At 38.6% G+C, this 21312-nt stretch overlaps 3 protein-coding genes across 3 annotated transcripts; 1 reads left to right on the top strand and 2 right to left on the bottom strand.

Annotated features, from left to right (window-relative positions):
• The first annotated feature begins 802 nt into the window (after positions 1 to 802).
• LOC145968387 (odorant receptor 13a-like) lies at positions 803 to 19642 on the top strand. The gene is made up of 6 exons (XM_083093800.1): positions 803 to 1108; positions 1191 to 1600; positions 18365 to 18464; positions 18788 to 18889; positions 18967 to 19125; positions 19571 to 19642. Exons 1-6 carry the CDS (start codon positions 803 to 805, stop codon positions 19640 to 19642), a joined length of 1149 nt encoding a protein of 382 aa, XP_082949926.1.
• On the bottom strand, positions 3458 to 6378 carry LOC145968015 (uncharacterized). Its single transcript, XM_083093184.1, has 2 exons — positions 4158 to 6378; positions 3458 to 4076 (listed from the first exon to the last, which is right to left on the bottom strand). The coding sequence occupies exon 1, from the start codon at positions 6374 to 6376 to the stop codon at positions 5171 to 5173; it is 1206 nt and encodes a 401-aa protein (XP_082949310.1). The 5' UTR covers positions 6377 to 6378; the 3' UTR covers positions 3458 to 4076; positions 4158 to 5170.
• LOC145968014 (uncharacterized) lies at positions 10949 to 15586 on the bottom strand. Its single transcript, XM_083093182.1, has 2 exons — positions 15086 to 15586; positions 10949 to 15005 (listed from the first exon to the last, which is right to left on the bottom strand). The coding sequence occupies exons 1-2, from the start codon at positions 15526 to 15528 to the stop codon at positions 12443 to 12445; spliced, it is 3006 nt and encodes a 1001-aa protein (XP_082949308.1). The 5' UTR covers positions 15529 to 15586; the 3' UTR covers positions 10949 to 12442.
• Positions 19643 to 21312: the final 1670 nt, after the last annotated feature.

Raw genomic sequence — 21312 nt, 5'->3', positions numbered from 1 at the left:
ATATACGGTGTCATAAAATTACATATTATTCATTAGACATTTTTTGTTTATAACTTTTTAAACAATGACCGTCGACTAAAACCTTCACAACATTACTCAGAGTGATGATCTTGATAACATATGTGAGAATTATTGAAATCGGGAGGTGGTCCGTATAAGTAAATAATTACCAAAAAAAATTGTGTTGAATAAACTTATAAGAGATAACTTATAGACTACGCGCACGCGATAAAATTTCTTTCTTATTTTCACATATTTTCAATATATTTCAATGATATCTCGGTTTGTGTTAAAATATTTCATCAATATTTTTTGTAATAGTACTTAAAGAAATTGCTATATAACACCACAATTGCTATTCCAAGTTCTATTAATTATTCCTTCTCTATCACTCAATTTTATTTCAATACAGACAATATACAGAGATAAAAATCATATATCTAAGGCTACTATATATTTTACTAAATCGATGTTCTATAACTCAGAATAGCAAATTATTCGCACATTATTTCAATTCGTTACAATGCATGAATATTCTTTCTATCTATACTAAAAATAACTGATGCAAATGTGTATCGATCTCATTGTCTTTGTAAGTTTCCATTTATCGCATATTTTATAAAAATAGTATTAAGATGGTGTATCATGTGTATGAAAGAAAAATTTATGAGACATGATTTCTTAATAAGACTTCGCTGTGCATAATTCTGACATTTCGCCGCAAGTTCTATTGTTGTTTGATAACACGAGAGATAGATTTGCATTAAACAATATTTGCGATATACTCGTACGCGTATAGCTTATGTACATGATCATGCAAAAAAAAATAACACTAAGAAAAACGATCGCTATTGTAAAGTTGAGTTTGTTCGTTATATGGTTTTGGCCGCTACCGCAAGACGCAAGTAAACGTAAAGTGCTGTGCATGAAATTGTATCAATACATCACTTTATTATTAATGATAGCCGTACTAGCATCAATGGTATATGCCCTTGTAAAGAATCTGGATGATCTTGAGCTTGTCGTAAAATCATCATTGGGTATATTCCCTTGTAGTCATGTTATCTGGAGTATTCTATGTCGCATAGTTATTTATCAACGTCTACAAGTAATTAATAGGGATATTTTTTGAAAATAAAACACTTATTTTTCTCGTGCATTCTCAGCTGAAATAGCACAATTAATTGCAGTGTGTCACTTTCCAAATGGAAAATTTTTGCGCGTCGATCAAAGCTTATGAAGAAGCGATTATTCAGCGAGACTATATTGATAAGTGTGCCAACTTCTATGGCTTTTGTATAACATCGTTCTATACAAGTCTTTTTGCCCTTTTTGTGGGACCTATCCTGCAAGATGAACCGCTTCCAGCACCCGCTGATTTTCCATTCGATGCGTCTCGACAACCGTTAAGAGCCATTACATATATACATCAAATTGTGTGTGGCCTATATATAGCTGCACATTTATGTGTAAACGCTTCCATGGCCCTTTTGCTCTGGTTGGCATCAGCGAGATTTAAATTGTTGATTGAAGATTTACGGACAATTACAAACATCTACGATTTCATGAAATGTATCGAGAAGCATCAACAATTACTCGAGTATAATATCGTTATTTTTCCAAGACCATTTTCTGAAAATATTAAAGAAAAATTTTTATGTATCCTTAATTGTTTAAAGAGAATAATACCATGCGAGTAGTTAGCACTAGGAGAATTCTAACGCAGGGATCTCAGGGGGGTGAGGGGCGAGGGGATCTCAGCGGCGCGGGGGAATGACGTCACGCAGGATGGAGGGGGGATGACGTCACGTGGGACGGAGGGAATTTCTATGGCGCGGGGGCTGCGGGGCGGGGGACGCACGTATAAACAAAAATGGCGGTATTCCTATGAAGAAGATTTTGGGTCTCTCTCTATTCCTCCCTCTCTCTCGCTCTCTCTCTTTATCCCTTTATATTTCTATCCCTCTCTCTCTCTCTCTCCATCCCTCTATCCCTCTATCTATCTCTTTATCCCTTTTATCTCTCTTTCTCTCTGTATTATCGCAAGTATACAATATTAGTCATAAACTTATATTTTGAAATATTTCGTGGTCCGACGTTTTCGAGCAATCTGTGAATCATAGCGAGATAACAACACATTTTTGAGATATTATACAATATTACCAGTTAACAAACAATATAAATAGAAGTATTCTTTGAAGGATTGGGTGGATGGAAATGTGTGCGAAGAAAAATTACGTCATGATTTTGTTACAATTAAAAATATATATATAATTTATTTAAATGTGTGTTTAATAAAAAGTATACAATATAAAAAAATAATAATAATAATATATAAAATAGACCGTCGGGCTATGTTGGGGAAGCCGTTTCTGAAAACAGAAGAAAACATACGCATTTCATTAGTTTAAATTATTTTAATAATTTATTTTAAAATACTTTTGATATATAATAAATTAAGATACTTACAATGTTATCCATCATCTATTTTAATTTGTGCAAATAGGGCACATGTTGCAGGCCAATATTTGATTCAAAGATCTTCTGCACTCTTTGCATGACATATTTTCCAAATGTTCATAATATGTGCATCTATGTTCCCGAACAATACCAGCTTCTAAGAACAGGAATGATAATCTGTAGAAGCACTCGGTACAATATTTGGACTCATCTTTTACATAGTAGTAAGATATACAACATATCTTCGTGTGATCCAATGCCATTATTTCAGTCAAGTCTAAATTTCGATGTTTAGTGTGTATTAGTTCATCACTACTATCACTCTCATAATCACTGTCTGCTATGGGTTCTATTTCTATTTCCTCGTCTGATTCATAGAGATTATCATCTTCCATCTCTCTCCTCTCTCTCTCCTCTCTCTCTATCTCCATCCTCTCCGCCACAACTGGATCCATCCAATCGTAATCATCATCATCAGTATCGTCGTCGATGATAATTATGTTTTCTTCAGCCATTGCACAAAACCACCGAAACACAGAAGAGCAACGAAAGAAATGATACTCTAGTGCAGCAGACTACCGAAACACAGAAGAGCAACGAAAGAAATGATACTCTAGTGCAGCAGAGTCCTCTTCATTATATTTTTTTTTTAACATACACAATATAAATAGAAGTATTCTTTGGAGAATTGGGCGGATGGAAGTACGTAGATAACAACACATTTTTTGAAATATTTCGGGGTCCGACGTTTTCGAGCAATCTATGAATCATAGCGAGATAACAACACATTTTCAACCCTAGGTTCAGTTACAAAAGAATTTTTCTTTTGTGCCTCCAACAATCTCTGAATATCCCTCTCTCTTTCTCTCTTTATCCCTTTTATCTCTCTCTGTCATCTCTGTATTATCGCAAGTATACAATATTACCAGTTAACAAACAATATAAATAGAAATATTCTTTGAAGGATTGGGTGGATGGAAATGCGTGCGAAGAAATTACGTCATGATTTTGACTTAAAACTCTTTATTTATATTTTATATATTTTTCTTACGTACTATGGACTAAAAACTAAAGCTGCCAGTTCGCAATCGACGAGTTGATGCTTGTTGAAAGCAGCACTCGCGCGTATTACATTTGATATTTCTTTCGGATTTATTACAGTGGACGCGATATTGGAGAATTGCGTAAACTTGACATCAACTGTTTGGATAATTTTATCCAATCGATCAAAAGTTACATCTATGCAGTGATCGAGATCGAACATGCGATGTAACGTCGATTCGACCATCATCAAGCATACGTTTGAAGATTCGAGACTTATGAGTTTGACGTCGTTAATCGTACGAACTCTCACTGTTAGCGGTCCAACGCTTATGAAATTGAAGTCATCTTTAGAGTCGTTCCGAAGGAAATTTTGAATATTACGACGTTGCTCGTAGAGTCCCTTCCACGTTTCGAGAGATAATATCAGTTCCTTTCCTCGATGATCTCCTATGGCAATCTCCACGTAACTCGGTGGACCCACGTTGATACCAATGTCGAGGAATTTGAATCCCGTAGCTGTCAATGCGTATCGTCTACCTAGTATACGAACCGCACGACGTTCCAACGAAATGCTACAGAAAAATTAAAATTAAATAATAGTAATACAATTTGTAAAAATATAAAAATAGAAAGAAGTTAAACGAAAAACTTACTCGTCACATTTGTTCTCAAACGATCGAGTTTTATCACGACTCGATACGTAATTATTCACGCGTCTTCCGACGCCGCTGCCGCTGCTGCTTCTTTCGACGTAGTACATTTCTCTGGGAGTTATGAAAAGTGAACCACGAGAGCGGTGTTAACGCGACACTGATCGTATAAGAAATAACCGAGTATGGATGACGCTCATCTTCCAAAAGTATAATGTGGTGGAGGGATTAATACTTCTAACGTTTTGAGTTTTAGGAGAAGGGGAGATAACGCTCAGACAAAAAATTCTTAGAAACGCATGGAAAGGTTTAGGGAGGGGAAATAAGAGATAAAACATATTAATGTTTACATATTTTATTTTCTTGCAATTCTTTCAGGCGTTGCGACCACCAGTTAAATATTTTAAATACATTTTGTAATGCACAATTCTTAACATGTTTTCCACATCGCATACTATTGGTAATATCTAATTTATTTAGAGAATCAATATCTTCATAGTCAGCATCTAAAGTTTCAATAATATAGCCGTTTCCCACATCGCCTAGTATATCGGTCAACCATTTTCGCTTTTCAAGTCCTTTAACGTACACGACAGACGATTCTTCTTCTTCTTCTTCGTGTATCATACCAACGATAGCTGTTGTAATTACACGCTGAGCCAAGCCATACGGAACGTTTCCGTCTTCCCATTGTAATCCGTGATGATTTCTAATCACCCATGAGACTTGACATCGCTCAGATTTTGTTAGCACGCTCCACGGTACAGGACTTGCGAAAAAATAATGCGAGAGAACATATCCCTTCCTCAGGACTGCCGCTTCTTTCACGACAAAATTTCTCCCGACAATAAATCCTTGCAGATCCACAAACGTTGGTATAGACATGACGAGATCTCTCTCTTTCTCTCTTCGATACGTCAGTCGAGAGGAATGGCAAACTCTAAAATCATCTCGCAGCACTTTGATTTATATCCTCCTCCTCCTCCTCCTCCCCTCTCTTGTGTCGATGTTATCGCTTAGGTGATTTTGCGTACAACGTTGGTCAACGGATTGTACTGGATCACACGATCGTGTATGATGAGACAGTACGCAGTAGTATTCGCCGGTACATTCTCCTTACATTCGAATTCCAATCTCACATCCACCGTTGCGCTCTTGACCGATTCGTTTTGTCGAGAACAATCGATAATCACGAACGGACCGAGTTCTTGAAACGTATAGACGGAGAGACTCGGCTCGAGATACTCGTATCCGTAATAGTTCTTGCAGAAGCGCGCGTACGTGTCGTACAGAATGGACCATCTGTTTTTATCGAAATCCAGGTTCATATCGTCGTACGGATAACATTCCGAGTTCAGATAGAGTTTCACATTGATCAATTTGCAGTCGTCGAATTGAGATACATTCTTAGACAAGGCATTCTTCCGGCCTGTTTGCAGGGCGAAGACAACGTAGCGTGGTTTCTCCAGCTGAGTCGAGGTCTTAATGGCCCACGAATGCTTCGTTGTAAGCTGCAATAGCGGATACTCGTACAGATCCCACGAGCGAAAACCCATGCTGAGATATCGTCCGCTTTCCAGAGCACGCAGCATCGACAGTTTTTCGATCTCGCTCAACAGCACGTGAGGCATTCGCCATTGTATCTTGAATATGGTCATCACAGGCTCCAGCGTTGAACTTCCAACCAGACAATTATTATCGTTGCGCGATCGTATTAAGATCAATTCGTGACGAGCGTTAATCACCACTCGTTTATAATCCTCGCAAAATCCCAATAACATGTGGAGCGGTACGCAAAAATTGAAATGACCATGCGAATAGGTCGGCGGCTCCCAGCCGGCGTTTTTCATAATCACAATTCTATCGGATGATACCGTTACATAGTTTTTGAGCGTAGTAGTTATTCCTACGTTTCTATTGCGATCAATCTCAACGCCATCGAGTTCGTATCGAATCTCATCGAACATGAATGCGACGCAATTATGTCCCAGTATCACATCACTTTCTCCTTCAACTGTTGTTCTGTTTTTCGTTAGTTGTCCCTCGATGTATAGGAAACTCTCGTACGGCAGCGTATACAGATCCTGTTGTTGTATGGGTATTCTTATCTCGTCACTGTGTCCGAACGTTGTATTGGCGAACGGGTTATACGTGTGAGTCTCGATCTTGACGATACGGTTGTCAAAGATCGGTTCATCACCGATGTTGAGAATGTCGGTCATCGTTCAGCTGTTTCGCACCGCAAATCCCAAAGATTGTAAAAACGCAACGTTCGATGCGCTGAGTTTCTTTTTCTTGGATGATTTGATATTAGCAAACGTCGACGTTGTTGTTGTTGTTGTTGTTGGTGGTGGTGTTGCTGGTCTCGTAAAGATTGCGTTATCTCTCACGTCTTTCGATCCGTTCAATACGAGCATCTCATACGTCGCATACGTACATGCAATCTTACGGTGATCTCTTCTCCTCGAAAATCGAGCAATCGTCCGTTCTGGTCGACAACGCGTAACGTTAAATCCGTAATGCTCCGCGCGATGATCGGCAGGTAAATGATCTGTGCAGGCGTTTCCGATATCTTATATCCCGGTGGTACCCTCGGTGAAAATTCATGTATCGTATGAACGAGTATGCCGTTGTTGTACGCACCCGCGGTCACGTTACACTCTATACGGATAATATTCACGTTGAGAATGTTAATCGGCAGGTTTGATTCGTACCATTTTCGCGGCTCGAGAATACGATTCGAGAATCCTAGCAGCGATCCAATGTTGACGGGTTTGGTAAAGTTTATTCTGTAGGCACATTTGATCTCGCTCCTCATTGTATTGTAATTAGCGCGGAGCACTATCGGATATTCATCATCATCTTCATAGTCATCGCCGTCAATGTGTTTCTCATCGCGATGTTTCCGTGAAATTGCATGTTTCAAAAATTCATGTATATTTTGCAACTCATACGATCCCTCGGGAATCGTAATTTCTTCGTCGTCTTTGCCAAAGTAAAATTTATTATTCGAGGAATTCACATTCGGTATCGTGTGATAAGTCTCAAAATCCGTTAGACCGAGCTCGTATTCGCCGTCGCTCAAATCTACGGTGGGAAAGAAGTTTGCCGTGAGAACGCTACTCTTCCCAGTCAACGTGAATGTCATAGACATGTCGACGAAACTGTTTAACGAATACTGAGTTAAATAGCGCAATATCTGTCTTTAAATTCACATGCATCGACCGTTCGAAGAAACTGCAAGCACAATTGTCCGCAGATGCTCTGATCGTAAGTTTGAACAGGTGTGTAATTGTACTGTATCTTCGTTACGTTTCGTCCGAGATATCGCACCAATTCATTCGGCGGTCGAAGATTGCCGAAACTGTCGAAATATATAGCGCGATTCCCCCTCTTTGCATACGCTACCCAATGAGTACCTGGTCCTTCGACGCTATCCAAATTTACGATGCCGCTCTCGTTTCGATATATACCACCGATCGGTAAAGAGTCGCGCATGAAAACACCTCTAAAATATGGAATGCGCATACGTTTTGCCAATTGTAGCAATTGTACGTTGGTAGTTGCGCCCTGCGGCATTTTTAGCGTCTCTTTGACGTTTTTTTTTTTCTCCTTGTTGAGGCTCCTCGTCCGTATTTGTAAGGAGCGAGATATAATCCGTGACCTTCCATGGCGCGATTGTGACGTAGCATCTCTTGCAACTGACGTTGCGTGGCTTTTCCGTCGTTCACCACTTTCGCTACACCAGCCGCTCCACCGATCAGGGATCCGAGCGCACCCAACATTGGTAGAATCGGCAATACACCGCCGCATTTCGCTACCGGAAGTATCCGTTTCTTCACCGTTCTTTTCTTCGTCTTCGTCTTCAGACCCATACCGAGCTTCGTCTTGGCTTTCATCGCTGCCCAGACAGTTGTGGTGGCGGCTCTCTCACCGAGAGTCGAATCTTTCGCAACGATGCGATTCCGCGCTTTCTCAGCGAGTATCCTATCCGCCGCGTGTCTCTCGGTGAGATCGTTGCTCCGAGAGTATGCTATATCGTGTTCGCGACACGCCGCGTCCAATGGGTTGACACCTCGATCGCCTCTGACTAATCGCTTTTGCAACCGCGTGCCTGGTCCGCAAAACTGATAGCCGGGAATATGGAATTCGATCGGAAGTGCGTTTATCGCGTGATTTAATAGGTCTCTACCTATTTTCGTTGACATTCGCCGCAATTCTTTATCAACGGCGCCGGACCGTCGATGTGCGTTTCCTGACACGGCTGATTGTAGTGTTCGTAACAGCGACGATACGTCTGAACCTCCGGATCCGCTTTTATGTGTTCCGGAAGTTTGTCCCACACGTAGTGGACGTAATCACCGCACGTTCTCAATAGAACTGCTTTCGACACAAATTGTAGCTGTTCGACGCTCAAATCGCGAATATCGGAAGGATTTGTTAGCAGGATGAACATTTTTTCTCTACTGAGCGACTCGTGATTTCGCGCACCTATAAATAGGCAGGCGTTCGATCCAATCAGCAGTGTTGAAAAAATGAGATTCGTACGACAACCTTTGACGATATGCGTGACAAATTGCGACGACAGATTACGATCAATGGAGGACAACGCGGAGATGCGCAGGCATGGTACGATGCTACCGACTACTATACGCGCGATCGTTTGCGGCCCCTCGAATTGTGGTAAAACCAACGTTCTGATAAGTCTACTGGAAAGTCCGCATGGTGTACGTTTCGAGAACGTGTACGTGTACTCGAAGTCGCTGCAACAGCCGAAATATCGATATCTGGAGAATTTGTTGACGCCGATTGACGAAATCGGTTATTTTACGTTCTCCAATAACAGTGACGTCATTCCACCGAGCGAGGCACGTCCAAACTCGATTTTCGTTTTCGATGACGTGGCGTGCGACAAGCAAAATACGATAAGAGAGTACTTCTCAATGGGTCGTCACTCGAACGTCGACTGCTTCTATCTCTGTCAGACGTACGCGAGAATACCAAAACATCTTATACGCGACAACGCGAACCTGCTGATCTTGTTTAAACAGGACGGTACCAACTTGAAACACGTGTACAACGATCACGTGAATACCGACATGTCGTACGGGGATTTCAGTGAATTATGTCGTACTTGTTGGCAACAAAAGTATGGATTCCTAGTGATAGATAAGGACAGCTCATTTACGAACGGGCGATACAGAAAAGGATTTAACGTGTTCGCGATACCGCAAAACGATTAGTCGCTGCCGACACACTCTGTCGACATGGCTGAAAACAATAATATTCGCGAGCGTGAAAAGATTGCGAGGGAGATTGAGAAAACGAGCGAATCGATCCGCAAGAAACATCGCGCTTTGAAGACCGGTAAGATCGACGACGATATCGCGGTCAAGACCCATTTTAGGCCTATTATCGAGCCACTACAAAAAATCGTCGACAACTCTAGCTTAATCGCGGTGAAAAACGAGCCGGAGAGTAACGCTGACGCTATAATTAAAACGTTACCCATCAAGCGGTACAAGGAGGAAGAGGAAGAGGAGGAGGAGGAGGAGGATACGACACCGAAAAAGAGACAACGATTGAAGGCGAATCGTTTATCGACACCGCATACATCGGATGAACCGCTGATAACCTCCACACCGTCCGCGACAACGAGAATCGTACAACCCACGATACCCGAATCACTCGCAATCGAAAATGTTTTCGAAACCACGGGCAACCCGCTCGAATCACCATCTGTTCGAAACATGTTACAAACGTTGGAAGGTCAAAAAATGTTACGAGAGCACTTCGGGCCACTGGCACAAAAGTACATGGGCGCTCTCCTTAGTGGCGATAAAAAAAACCAGATCGATCACGTGTACGGTGTCTATTTCGACGAGAATGAAATGTGGCTCGGTAACAAACGATTCGACATCGGCGCAGATGACTCTATAATCATAGACAAAGTGAGGTACATTGGTACACCTGGATTATACGAGTTGATCTTCAAGAGAATTCCCGATGATGACATATACACTGAGGACGATATGCAAAAATATAAGAGCATATTAATGGCGACGAGTGCGCATAAACGTCAATATGATGCGCAAGGTCAATTAAAGAGCAACAGGGGATACAAGTATAAACACATAATTGCACCGTTGATGTCGATCGAATTGAAAAAGAAAAAATGCGGTACGGGAGTATTCATGCCTCGCGCGATGACGCTAACCGACAATAAGATCGATTACGTGCACTGGGACGATCCCAACGAGCTAGTGGATCGTCTACGATTGCTCGACGCTTCGCGCGAGCTGGCCACAACGCTCACGACAACGAGATCCTGTCGATTATAGAGGAACTTCGCGAAGTCGGCCTTATTATAAATTAAACGGTGTCTCGACGAAACTAATCAGTCGATCGACGTCACTCGCATCGAGAAAAAAATGCCCATCAACAAATTTGGATTATTCGAACAGAGAAATGAAGCAATTAGAACTAGCGATCATTGGGGTAAATCGGTGACAAGTTACTTGCGTCAAAACGCTCTGTGTCGCGTCGCTACGTACTATGACGCGAGGTCGCGCAAGATTCGCCGTGTAGCGCAACCTGAGGCTGATACCGATGCAGTCAACAAACTGTACGTGGAACAATGCGTTAAAACGTTGAAGAATCAGCAGAAAGAATCAGACGAGAAGCTGACTGCGTTCGAGAAGGATGTGCGAGCTTTGCAGACTGCGATAAACGAGCTTCGGCGTGCGATTAACACTAATTCAGAAACGGCTATCAACCTGTAATGAGTGGCTGTAGTGAACGGTTTAGGAACGGCTATTGTACAATTATTAAACATCTACAAAGGTTTATCGAACGGGTTGGGAACGGCTATCGAACAGCTAGAACGGTTATCGAACAGCTATGAGCATCTACAAAGGTTTATCGAACGGGTTGGGAACGGCTATCGAACAGCTATGAATGGCTATCGAACGGCTATGAACGGCTATCGAACAGCTTTGAACGGCTATCGAACGGGCCAGGAACGTCTAGCAACGAATGATAAAACGCACGGTGATACTCGAGGCACACATCGTTTGATCGACGAATCGAAACAACGATGGATCGGCGATCGGGAATAACCGAGGAAGTGAAGAAACAACATAGTTTAGAGAAACGGCAGTTGGTGAACGAATTGTACGCGCCGGCGAGAAAAAATTTTCCCCGAAGACACGTCATAGTGCGGGGATACGATGACCTGTGGCAAGCTGACATTGTCGAGATGCGTCCGTACTCTCGTTTCAACAGAGGTTACCACTACATACTCACAGTCATAGATGCGTTGAGCAAGCACGCGTGGGCCATACCACTCAAGAGTAAAGGTGGAAGCGAGACAGCTGACGCTATCGCCGAGATAATTCGAGATAGCAAAAGATGTCCGAAAAACTTACAGACTGATATGGGGAAGGAATTTTATAACGCTGACGTGCAACGGCTCATGCGGAAACATGACATCAATCACTATTCTACATATTCGGTATTGAAGGCATCGATCGTTGAGCGATTCAATCGCACGCTGAAAAACGACATGTGGAAGATGTTTACGCTGAACGGATCTTACAAGTGGATCAGCGCGTTGCCGCGACTCGTATCGGATTACAACGCGCGCAAGCATCGAACAATCGGTATGCGACCCGTCGACGTTACTCCCGCGATCGCTGAAAGACTCTTGGCTACTGTGTACAACCATGTAAATATCGCGGGTCCGGCGAAATTCAAAGTAGGTGACTCGGTACGCGTTAGCAAGTACAAGACAGTTTTCGAGAAAGGTTACACGCCAAATTGGACAACCGAAGTGTTTAAAATTGCAAAAGTACAACATACTAATCCCGTAAGCTATCTACTGGAGGATTATCGCAAAAAATCTATTGCTGGAGCGTTCTACGAGTACGAGTTGCATCGCGCGAATTATCCGGACGTGTATCTCGTGGAGAAAATACTGCGTAGGAGGGGTAACGAGGTTTACGTGAAATGGTTGGGATTTGACAATTCGCACAATTCTTGGATACATAAGGACAATGTGATTTAATTCATACAAATTGTATTTATTTTTAAATTTAAGAAAAAATATGTACAACATATAAAAAATATACATGAAATATATAAAAATACAAAAATCTTTATTAATACATCCTTTCCAATAATCGTATATAATACAATATATGAAATACATATACATATGAGATACATATACAAAAATAATATCTGACATTATATCACATACTATATTACATTACATTATATATATTATATTATAAGGGTATCCTATAATGTCCCCATGGTAATGTGTCGGTCGAATCAGGTACGATATACCGCTTGTCATCGTACGGACTCAGAGCAATTTTCGTCTCGCGGACGGTATACACTTTGTGCAATTTCGATCTTATGCAAGATTGCTGTCGTGTCATTTCTATTTCGTCATTCAGACACCGCGTGTAATCGTCGAATGTTATCGTTCTCGCAACAACGTTACTTTTGACACCTTTAACCTTCTTCGTATCCTTTTTCCCGTCCACTCTCATCGCATACATTTTTGCTCTAAGCCCGACGAATTCGGTCATTATCGCGCCGTTATTTTCATCTTTCATTAAACCCGGTACTTTTTTATTCACGAGCGGTATACCGTACGCGTTATCAATTGGATAATCGCTCGTATCGAAACTAGCGATATCATGTTTCATATTTTCATAGACATCTTCGCACTCAATGTGGTATATAAGACTGTCTGTGTCGGTGTACATTACCCGGCATTTATCACGATATAGCGGTGACATGTACTCATGATGAAATTCGTACAAGCACGTTTTAGAAATGTCGAGTATGCACATGCCGACATAGATTGGTTTATAAAATTTCACTTCAAGTTTGCGTAATTCTATGGCAACCAAATTTTCCGAAAAGACGCTTCTACTATGAAAATTTGGTTTCGCTATCATTGCTTCTGCTCCGTATCGTCCGTCCCACTTTGTTAATAATTTTACATCGACACGATTACGCACATTTTCCATCGTCTTACCAAATACCGCGTTATTCATCAGTTTATATAAATTTTTTTCAAAATCATTTTTCGCGAGTGTTCTAAACTGTGTATTTAATTCGATATAACTGCGAAGCCACGGAGATTGTGTAAATTGTAATATGCGATGTATTTTTGTAACGCGAAGGTCGTGTCGCGTACATTGCTGTAGGTTACGGTAGTGTATCACGTAACGCTTCTTATCGTATAGCGTTGCGAGGAGTTTGTCTTGCCGCTTGCCGGGCGGCTTGTCGCGTGTCGGGCAAAACGGTAGGTCAATGTGCGTATCGTGAAGATGTTGCGGATACTCGAGATCGACTTCGAGGATATAACCCGTAGGCGAATCTAACGCGATCGATGCTACGTCAAAATTCGACACGTCGTCGACCCATCGAAAATCGGCATAGGGCAACGGTTGACACATTGCCCATCCGTACAAATTATTTACATCGAAATACATCAAGTACGACGATGGTTTCGATGGATCGTACGATTGTTGCATGTACTTGTTATTAGCGCGCGCGTATCTGTTGGAACACTGACTCAGACCACCGCGTATACCGCGTTCGATAAACATGACCATGTCGATGTCGGTAAGCAATTCGAATGTAATCTTTGTATGCTTTAACATGGCATCCCACGTGTATCCGGGAAGAGTATAATAATACGCGGGGTCGAGTCCGTAACTTTTGATGCAACTATCGCGAAAGTTTTCAAAAATATCGGCTAATAACAAGACGTCGATTTTCAGGTACAAATCGCTATACTCGTCTAGCGTTCGAATGGAGAATCGCGTCCAGATGTTCTCGACGTGCGCGTAATCGCTCTCGGATATAGTTTCACCGGTCAAAGAACTGTAAAACGATTCGCGCGGTGGTAAACACGTATCTTGCAACCTATCTACAGAGTCGACGTATTCGTACGGAAAGACGCCTTTCCGTGTTAATAAACTGAAATTTTCTGCAGATAAATTTTGAAATTCTGATTTTAAAATTTTGAATTTGTCTTTGTCTAGATAAGATGCCAATTTGTCGAGACTTGCCGTAAGAAATTTGTACGAATCGATAAAACTTAATTTTATATAATTTTTCCAATTGTCTTGTGCAACTTTAACAGTTTTTGTAAACGATATATATTTTTCCTTGGTTATTGGAAGTAATTCGATTTCCCCTTCGAACGCTGTGGCTATATCCTCGATAATGAAATGCGCGTCGTAACCTGATAAATTGTGGAAGACTATCGGAATATATAATGATTCTTTGTAATTTAGATTGCAATTTGAGTGCGCGGGACCCCTATATCGTCCGGTCAAATGACAATGATCGCGTACGCGTGTATCGTCTTCTTGCGTAAACGGTTTTTCGCAAATATGGCAATGCGTTGCGCTGTGAAATTTTTCCCACTCGTCCGATGTTAAATTTACCATGGAGACATTTGTAGTCATTAAAATAGTCTTTACACGTAACGCTAAATTTTTAAGTTCTTCGGCGAACCACGCGATACAATCAATACTGCGGCGAGAATGGTACGCGGATAACGAGTCGTCGAACGAACAATGCATATAATACGCTATACTAAATACCTTATGATGCTGATAATTTTTTTCTTCGTCAGTCTTTGTCAACGCACATTCCAAATCGGCATAGATCACAAATGGAAGCCGCTCTTTCCTCGTGTAGTTGTTGAACTCGAGCCACTTGTCCTTATCGCTCGGCAATCGGATAGCGCAGTCGTTTATTTTTCCGCAGTCTACCGTATGTGACTGCAACTTGTCCTCCGATCCGAAATAGTGCAAGCATCTGTAAAAGAATATTTAAATTAAAGATTTATGCAATGCATTATATTTTATAATTACATAAATTATTCAAATTATACATACCGATCACAGATATATCTTCGGCCGTTGTGTTTGCTCAGTTGCGAGCTCACGAGCCGGGATAAGTTCTTGATCCATGCGAAATGTCCGACGCTGTTACCGTCTTCCACATACAACAGGTTGACGTGTTTATCCCGTTTCTGCTCCGAAAGACGTATCGGGACAATGCTGTTTTCTTTCTCGATGCTGTACACGTTGATGGAGATATTGTTTATATGTTCAAACTTTTTTAGTTGGTTCAACGTCATCGGAAACTCAATATTTTGTACATTTAACACCGTCGTATAGTGGGGATATGAAGATTCCCGATTTGTGTCTCTTTCAGCGGGGTATAGAGCGGCCACCACTGCCCACGCGAAACACGCATTGTCTCTAGATTGTACATTAATTACAGCTCTCTTCATCATAATTTCTCGCGGCAATTTAATATAACATCCCGCGCGCATAGGATTATACTTATTTATATTTACAGTTAAATTCTGTATTCGCGACAATGCCCAGCCACTATCGCGTTCCTGAAATTCTTCTAGCAATGCTAGAGTGGGTTCGATAACGCTGCGCTCGTACCACTCGTGTAAATCAGACGTGCGAAAGAGTTCACAGTTTCTCGTATTGATACTTTTATTCGCACGCTTATCACCCGACACAAATTCACCGTTGAATATAGTGTTCAATTTTACACTGTTGTATCTTCTTATAACGTCTTGCACTTGCTCGAGCACGATGTCTTTGGCGTCCTCGAGAAATTGACGAGGTTCGATATGGTTTGCGTTAATCACAGCACCGGTTAGAATACGGTTATCGAACGCGGTATCAATCTCGCGCCACACAAGTTCATTTTGATGCGCGCTACATCCGGCACCCGCGTTATTGTCGCCACTGTAATTACCACCACTGGGCATAAACTGTCTCTGCAATCGAGTCTTTGCACCTTCGAGTCGCGCGATTCGAGCAATCAGCGATTGTCGATTCCCGATCGATAATCGCGGTCGTTTGATCCGACTTTGCTCTTCCAGCGACTCGATGTACTCGTTGCATCGTTGTAGCCATGCAAAATATTCGCCCAAGGTGGCAATTTGGCGGGACCGCTCCACCAGGTCGCATTCAGTCTGCTCGACGTTTTCCATTTCTTCACAGAGTGCAAATTGGGCACATATTGCATGGAAATCTTATATACAACGGCTCGCTACAACTTGAACAGAATCGGCCATCCATCGCATCAAGTGTCTCAATTTTATGCTTTCGAACAGCATACATCATTTGGCTATCCACGCCTTGCAATGCAATCATACACGAAGGACATACAGCTAAAGCACCACCCGTGGAATAATAAAAGTATATGATACAAAATTTTGTACTACGTGCGTTTAAAGCATTAATTTCCGCAACAGACACTATTTTCTCTCTGAATTCCGTGGAGTTCTCACTGCAGTCACTAATGCAATCACTGTCAGATGACAACGCGTGATCTTCGTCTTCCATTTTTATATTATCACACAACACTGACAGAACATTACTTTCTGACAGAACACTATAATTTTTGACTATACTTTTGCTATACCGTCGTGTCGATGCGCTTTCAAATCACGTACTATGATCTGATGCGCTTCGATCCTTCTTATATTCAACCAACAAACTTTCAGAGATTGTTGAAGGCACAAAAGAAAAAAAATTTTGTAACTGAACCTAGGGTTGAAAATGTGTTGTTATCTCGCTATGATTCACAGATTGCTCGAAAACGTCGGACCCCGAAATATCTCAAAAATGTGTTGTTATCTACGTATTTCCATCCGCCCAATCCTTCAAAGAATACTTCTATTTATATTGTGTATGTTAAAAAAATATAATGAAGAGGACTCTGCTGCACTAGAGTATCATTTCTTTCGTTGCTCTTCTGTGTTTCGGTGGTCTGCTGCACTAGAGTATCATTTCTTTCGTTGCTCTTCTGTGTTTCGTTAGTCTTGTGCAATGGCTGAAGAAAACGTAATTATCATCGACGACGATACGGATGATGATTACGATTATTGGATGGATCCAGTTGTGGCGGAGCGGATGGAGATAGAGAGAGAGGAGAGAGAGAGGAGAGAGATGGAAGATGATGGATCTGATATAGAACCCTTGGCGAAGGACAGTGATTATGATAGTGACAATAGTGTCGATATTCTTGATGAACGGTTACAAAAGAAACAGCGAGATTTAAGCATATCTGAAATAATGACATACAATCAAGCAACAAAGATATGTTGCATTTCATATTACTACATGGAAAATGGATTAAAATTTTGTATCGAATGCTTTCTAGAAGCACCGGATCAGTATGAAGAAACTAGTGCTGTTCGAGAACATAGAACCATAGCTTATGTTCATTTGGAAAATATGTCATGCAAAGAGTGCAGAAGATCTTTGAATCAAATATTGGCCTGCAACATGTGCCCTATTTGCACAAATTAAAATAGATGATGGATAACATTGTAAGTATCTTAATTTATTATATATCAAAAGTATTTTAAAATAAATTATTAAAATAATTTAAACTAATGAAATGCGTATGTTTTCTTCTGTTTTCAGAAACGGCTTCCCCAACATAGCCCGACGGTCTATTTTATATATTATTATTATTATTTTTTTATATTGTATACTTTTTATTAAACACACATTTAAATAAATTATATATATATTTTTAATTGTAACAAAATCATGACGTAATTTTTCTTCGCACACATTTCCATCCACCCAATCCTTCAAAGAATACTTCTATTTATATTGTTTGTTAACTGGTAATATTGTATAATATCTCAAAAATGTGTTGTTATCTCGCTATGATTCACAGATTGCTCGAAAACGTCGGACCACGAAATATCTCAAAATATAAGTTTATGACTAATATTGTATACTTGCGATAATACAGAGAGAAAGAGAGATAAAAGGGATAAAGAGATAGATAGAGGGATAGAGGGATGGAGAGGGAGAGAGAGAGAGGGATAGAAATATAAAGGGATAAAGAGAGAGAGCGAGAGAGAGGGAGGAATAGAGAGAGACCCAAAATCTTCTTCATAGGAATACCGCCATTTTTGTTTATACGTGCGTCCCCCGCCCCGCAGCCCCCGCGCCATAGAAATTCCCTCCGTCCCACGTGACGTCATCCCCCCTCCATCCTGCGTGACGTCATTCCCCCGCGCCGCTGAGATCCCCTCGCCCCTCACCCCCCTGAGATCCCTGCGTTAGAATTCTCCTAGTGCTAACTACTCATGCGTGAGATAAAATTATAAAATATAATTTTAGATACGCAAAAGAAGTAACTTTTGTAGTTCGTCCTTTCGCATTGGGAACCGTATTTTTTAGTACTGTATCATTGATAGTATTCGGTCTTATTTTTATTACAGTAAGTACATTTCATAAAATTATTGGCATTCTATGCGTCAAAGATATTTAAAAATTATCAAGCGTTACAATTGTTATAATTATTAAATAAAATAAATAATTTAATTATGCATTTATAAATAATAATAGTGCAAATTTGAGTTAAAATATAAAATTCAGTATATGTTATATTATATCTATATGTAATATATTTTTAAACATTGTTTTTTTAAATACATATTAAATCTTTTTAATAAACATAGTAAATAATGTTTTATTATCATATTATTAAATTATTAATTACTTCTTATAATAAATTTTTCCCTATCATATTTATTTAAACAGGGAGTTTCATTAGGATTAAAGATCCAGTGTGTCTTTTTAGCAGTCAGTGCATTATTAGAAGTATTTATGTATGCATGGCCAGCAGAACATTTGATTCACATAGTGAGTTAATTACTAATAAATAATGACATATTACCATATTTACATTATTTTGTTATTTCTTTGAATGTCTCTTTTAGAGTAATAATATTGCACAAATAGCTTTTGAAACAAATTGGTATGATGAATCCGAAAATTTTCGAAAAAATTTACAGATAATTATATTAAGAAGTCAGAAACCAATACTTGTTACACTACCTTGCGGCCTGCCTTCGTTATCTTTACATTACTACGCATCGGTGAGATAACAATTTTGATTGCTAAAATTTTTCAATAGTGTACATTATCACCTAGTCATCATATAATTATTAGAGATTATTATTTGTGAAATAATTCTCCTTATACAAAGAAAGAAAAGAAAACATTTTTTTAAATTATGTTGTAGTAAAATAAAACAATAATTAAATTTAACTATTTAATACTTAAATATAATACTAAAAACTAGAAACTAAAAGTTATTAATATATATATGTATATATATATATATATATATATATATATATATATATATATATATAGCAGTAAAGTATTTTATAGCCATCATTTCTACTTTGATTATATAATGAATAAGAAATAAGTACATATTTTTCCAAAAATAAATTCGCAAATATACACATATACACGTTAACACATATAATAACTTGTTAAAAAAATGTATATTTTTAATATGGTAAAATGTTTCAGTATCTCTCAACTATATTCTCCTACTTCACTACAATGCGAATGATGTTCGAAGAACAAAAACAAAGAGCATGAACAGATCAATATCTTGATAAATTCTAATAAAAAGAATTCTTCTGCACTATACTGTTAAATAATTCTTAGTTGATTAAAAAGAAGAAAAAAGAAAGAAAGAGGTTTGATTTTTATATAGATTAGATTTAAATTTTCAGATAATTACAATCTTCTATATATTATAAGAAAAATATATAACGTACAAAATATTGAAAAATTTATATTTTTAAATACATTTAAGAAAAGTACAGAAAGAGAGAGAGAGGACTATTTTTAATATAAAAAAATGACCATAATTTTTTTATTTTGTAAACAATAAATTCAAGAGCTTAAAGTTATAAATTATAATCAAGATATAATTGTCGGATAAAATTGCAATATAATGATGTTGACTATGATACTTCATCTGATCATTAATGATAATACTGAGTTTTCGTTGCCAATTGCATTCGATTTTTAATCTATTATTTTTATATATAAATATAATTCTTGTAATATTTCTCTTTTTCATGTTTCTTATGTTGTTCTTAATCTTTCTCTTATCGAATAGAAAAAATCTCTGTAAAGTATAAGGAATAAAAAATAAAGACCGAAATTAAATTTAGGATCTACGCGTTGTTAGGAGGTTGCTCTCGCATGGAATCATCAGTTATCTTTAATCTTAATTCGGTTTTAATCCAAACTCTCATGCACATGTGTTGACACTTTTCAAAATATAATTGTGTAAATACAATAAATTTCCTCTGTGAAGTTCTCCTTCTCTGTAAAATTTTTCTTTCTTAAAATTATAACTCACGAACATTAAAAACAGGAAAACACAGAAATTGATATTAATAAAAATATCATATACTATTAAATATCATACACTATTTCAGTGTAATATATTGTTATTTTTCTCTGCATATATCTTTTCACACTAAGCATACATCGATAAAATTATTACTTTACATGCATGTAACATACACGATGAGATATAATGTGTGTTTAAGTTCGATAAGCGGAGAAATTTCTTTCACCTACAACAACAATTAAAAAATATACATGTAAAATAATAAATAAACTAATATAATTTATATGTTTTGGTTATAATAGTTTTCCAACATTGTATAAGCATATTATAAAGTCAGCAATGTACATTGTATATTTTACGTAAAACCTCTTTCAATGCCGAAAAGCAAGAAATAAATAAATCTATCTATCTATCTATAATAGTTTTCTTAAAATATGCACACTTTGGATATCGTAAAGAAATTTTAATTTAATTTATTATTTAAAATTTTTGTTTTTGTTTAAATTATAGATACTATAAAAACATTTTTACTTGTTACGCAACTTGAATACGCAACACACATTATCTCTCATTGAATATTTCATAACTTCACTGATGTATTATATGCTGCACGCGAAAGAATAATTTGTCGAAAGATATTTGTATTAATTTAGTCATTGTTTTATATTTTCATGTTAGTCTTACACATAACTGCTCGTAAAGAAGTGCTTTCTTTCCTAATAAAATATATAATATTCATATAATATAATATATGTAGCGAAGTAATTTTATGCGAGGAAAATTAATGCTAAAAAATATCATCTTTATCATAATTTAGAAAATCGTGATTTAGAAAATATATAGTACATAGAAAAATATTATTGTCCCATAGATGTCATTATTTAATCATATCTCTTATATG

The sequence above is a fragment of the Camponotus vicinus genome, unplaced genomic scaffold, assembly GCF_025532165.1.
Source record: "Camponotus vicinus isolate PSW18456_S1 unplaced genomic scaffold, iyCamVici1.0 SCAF_3, whole genome shotgun sequence".
Lineage (NCBI taxonomy): Eukaryota > Metazoa > Arthropoda > Insecta > Hymenoptera > Formicidae > Camponotus > Camponotus vicinus.
This window is presented reverse-complemented; position numbering and strand designations above follow the sequence as displayed.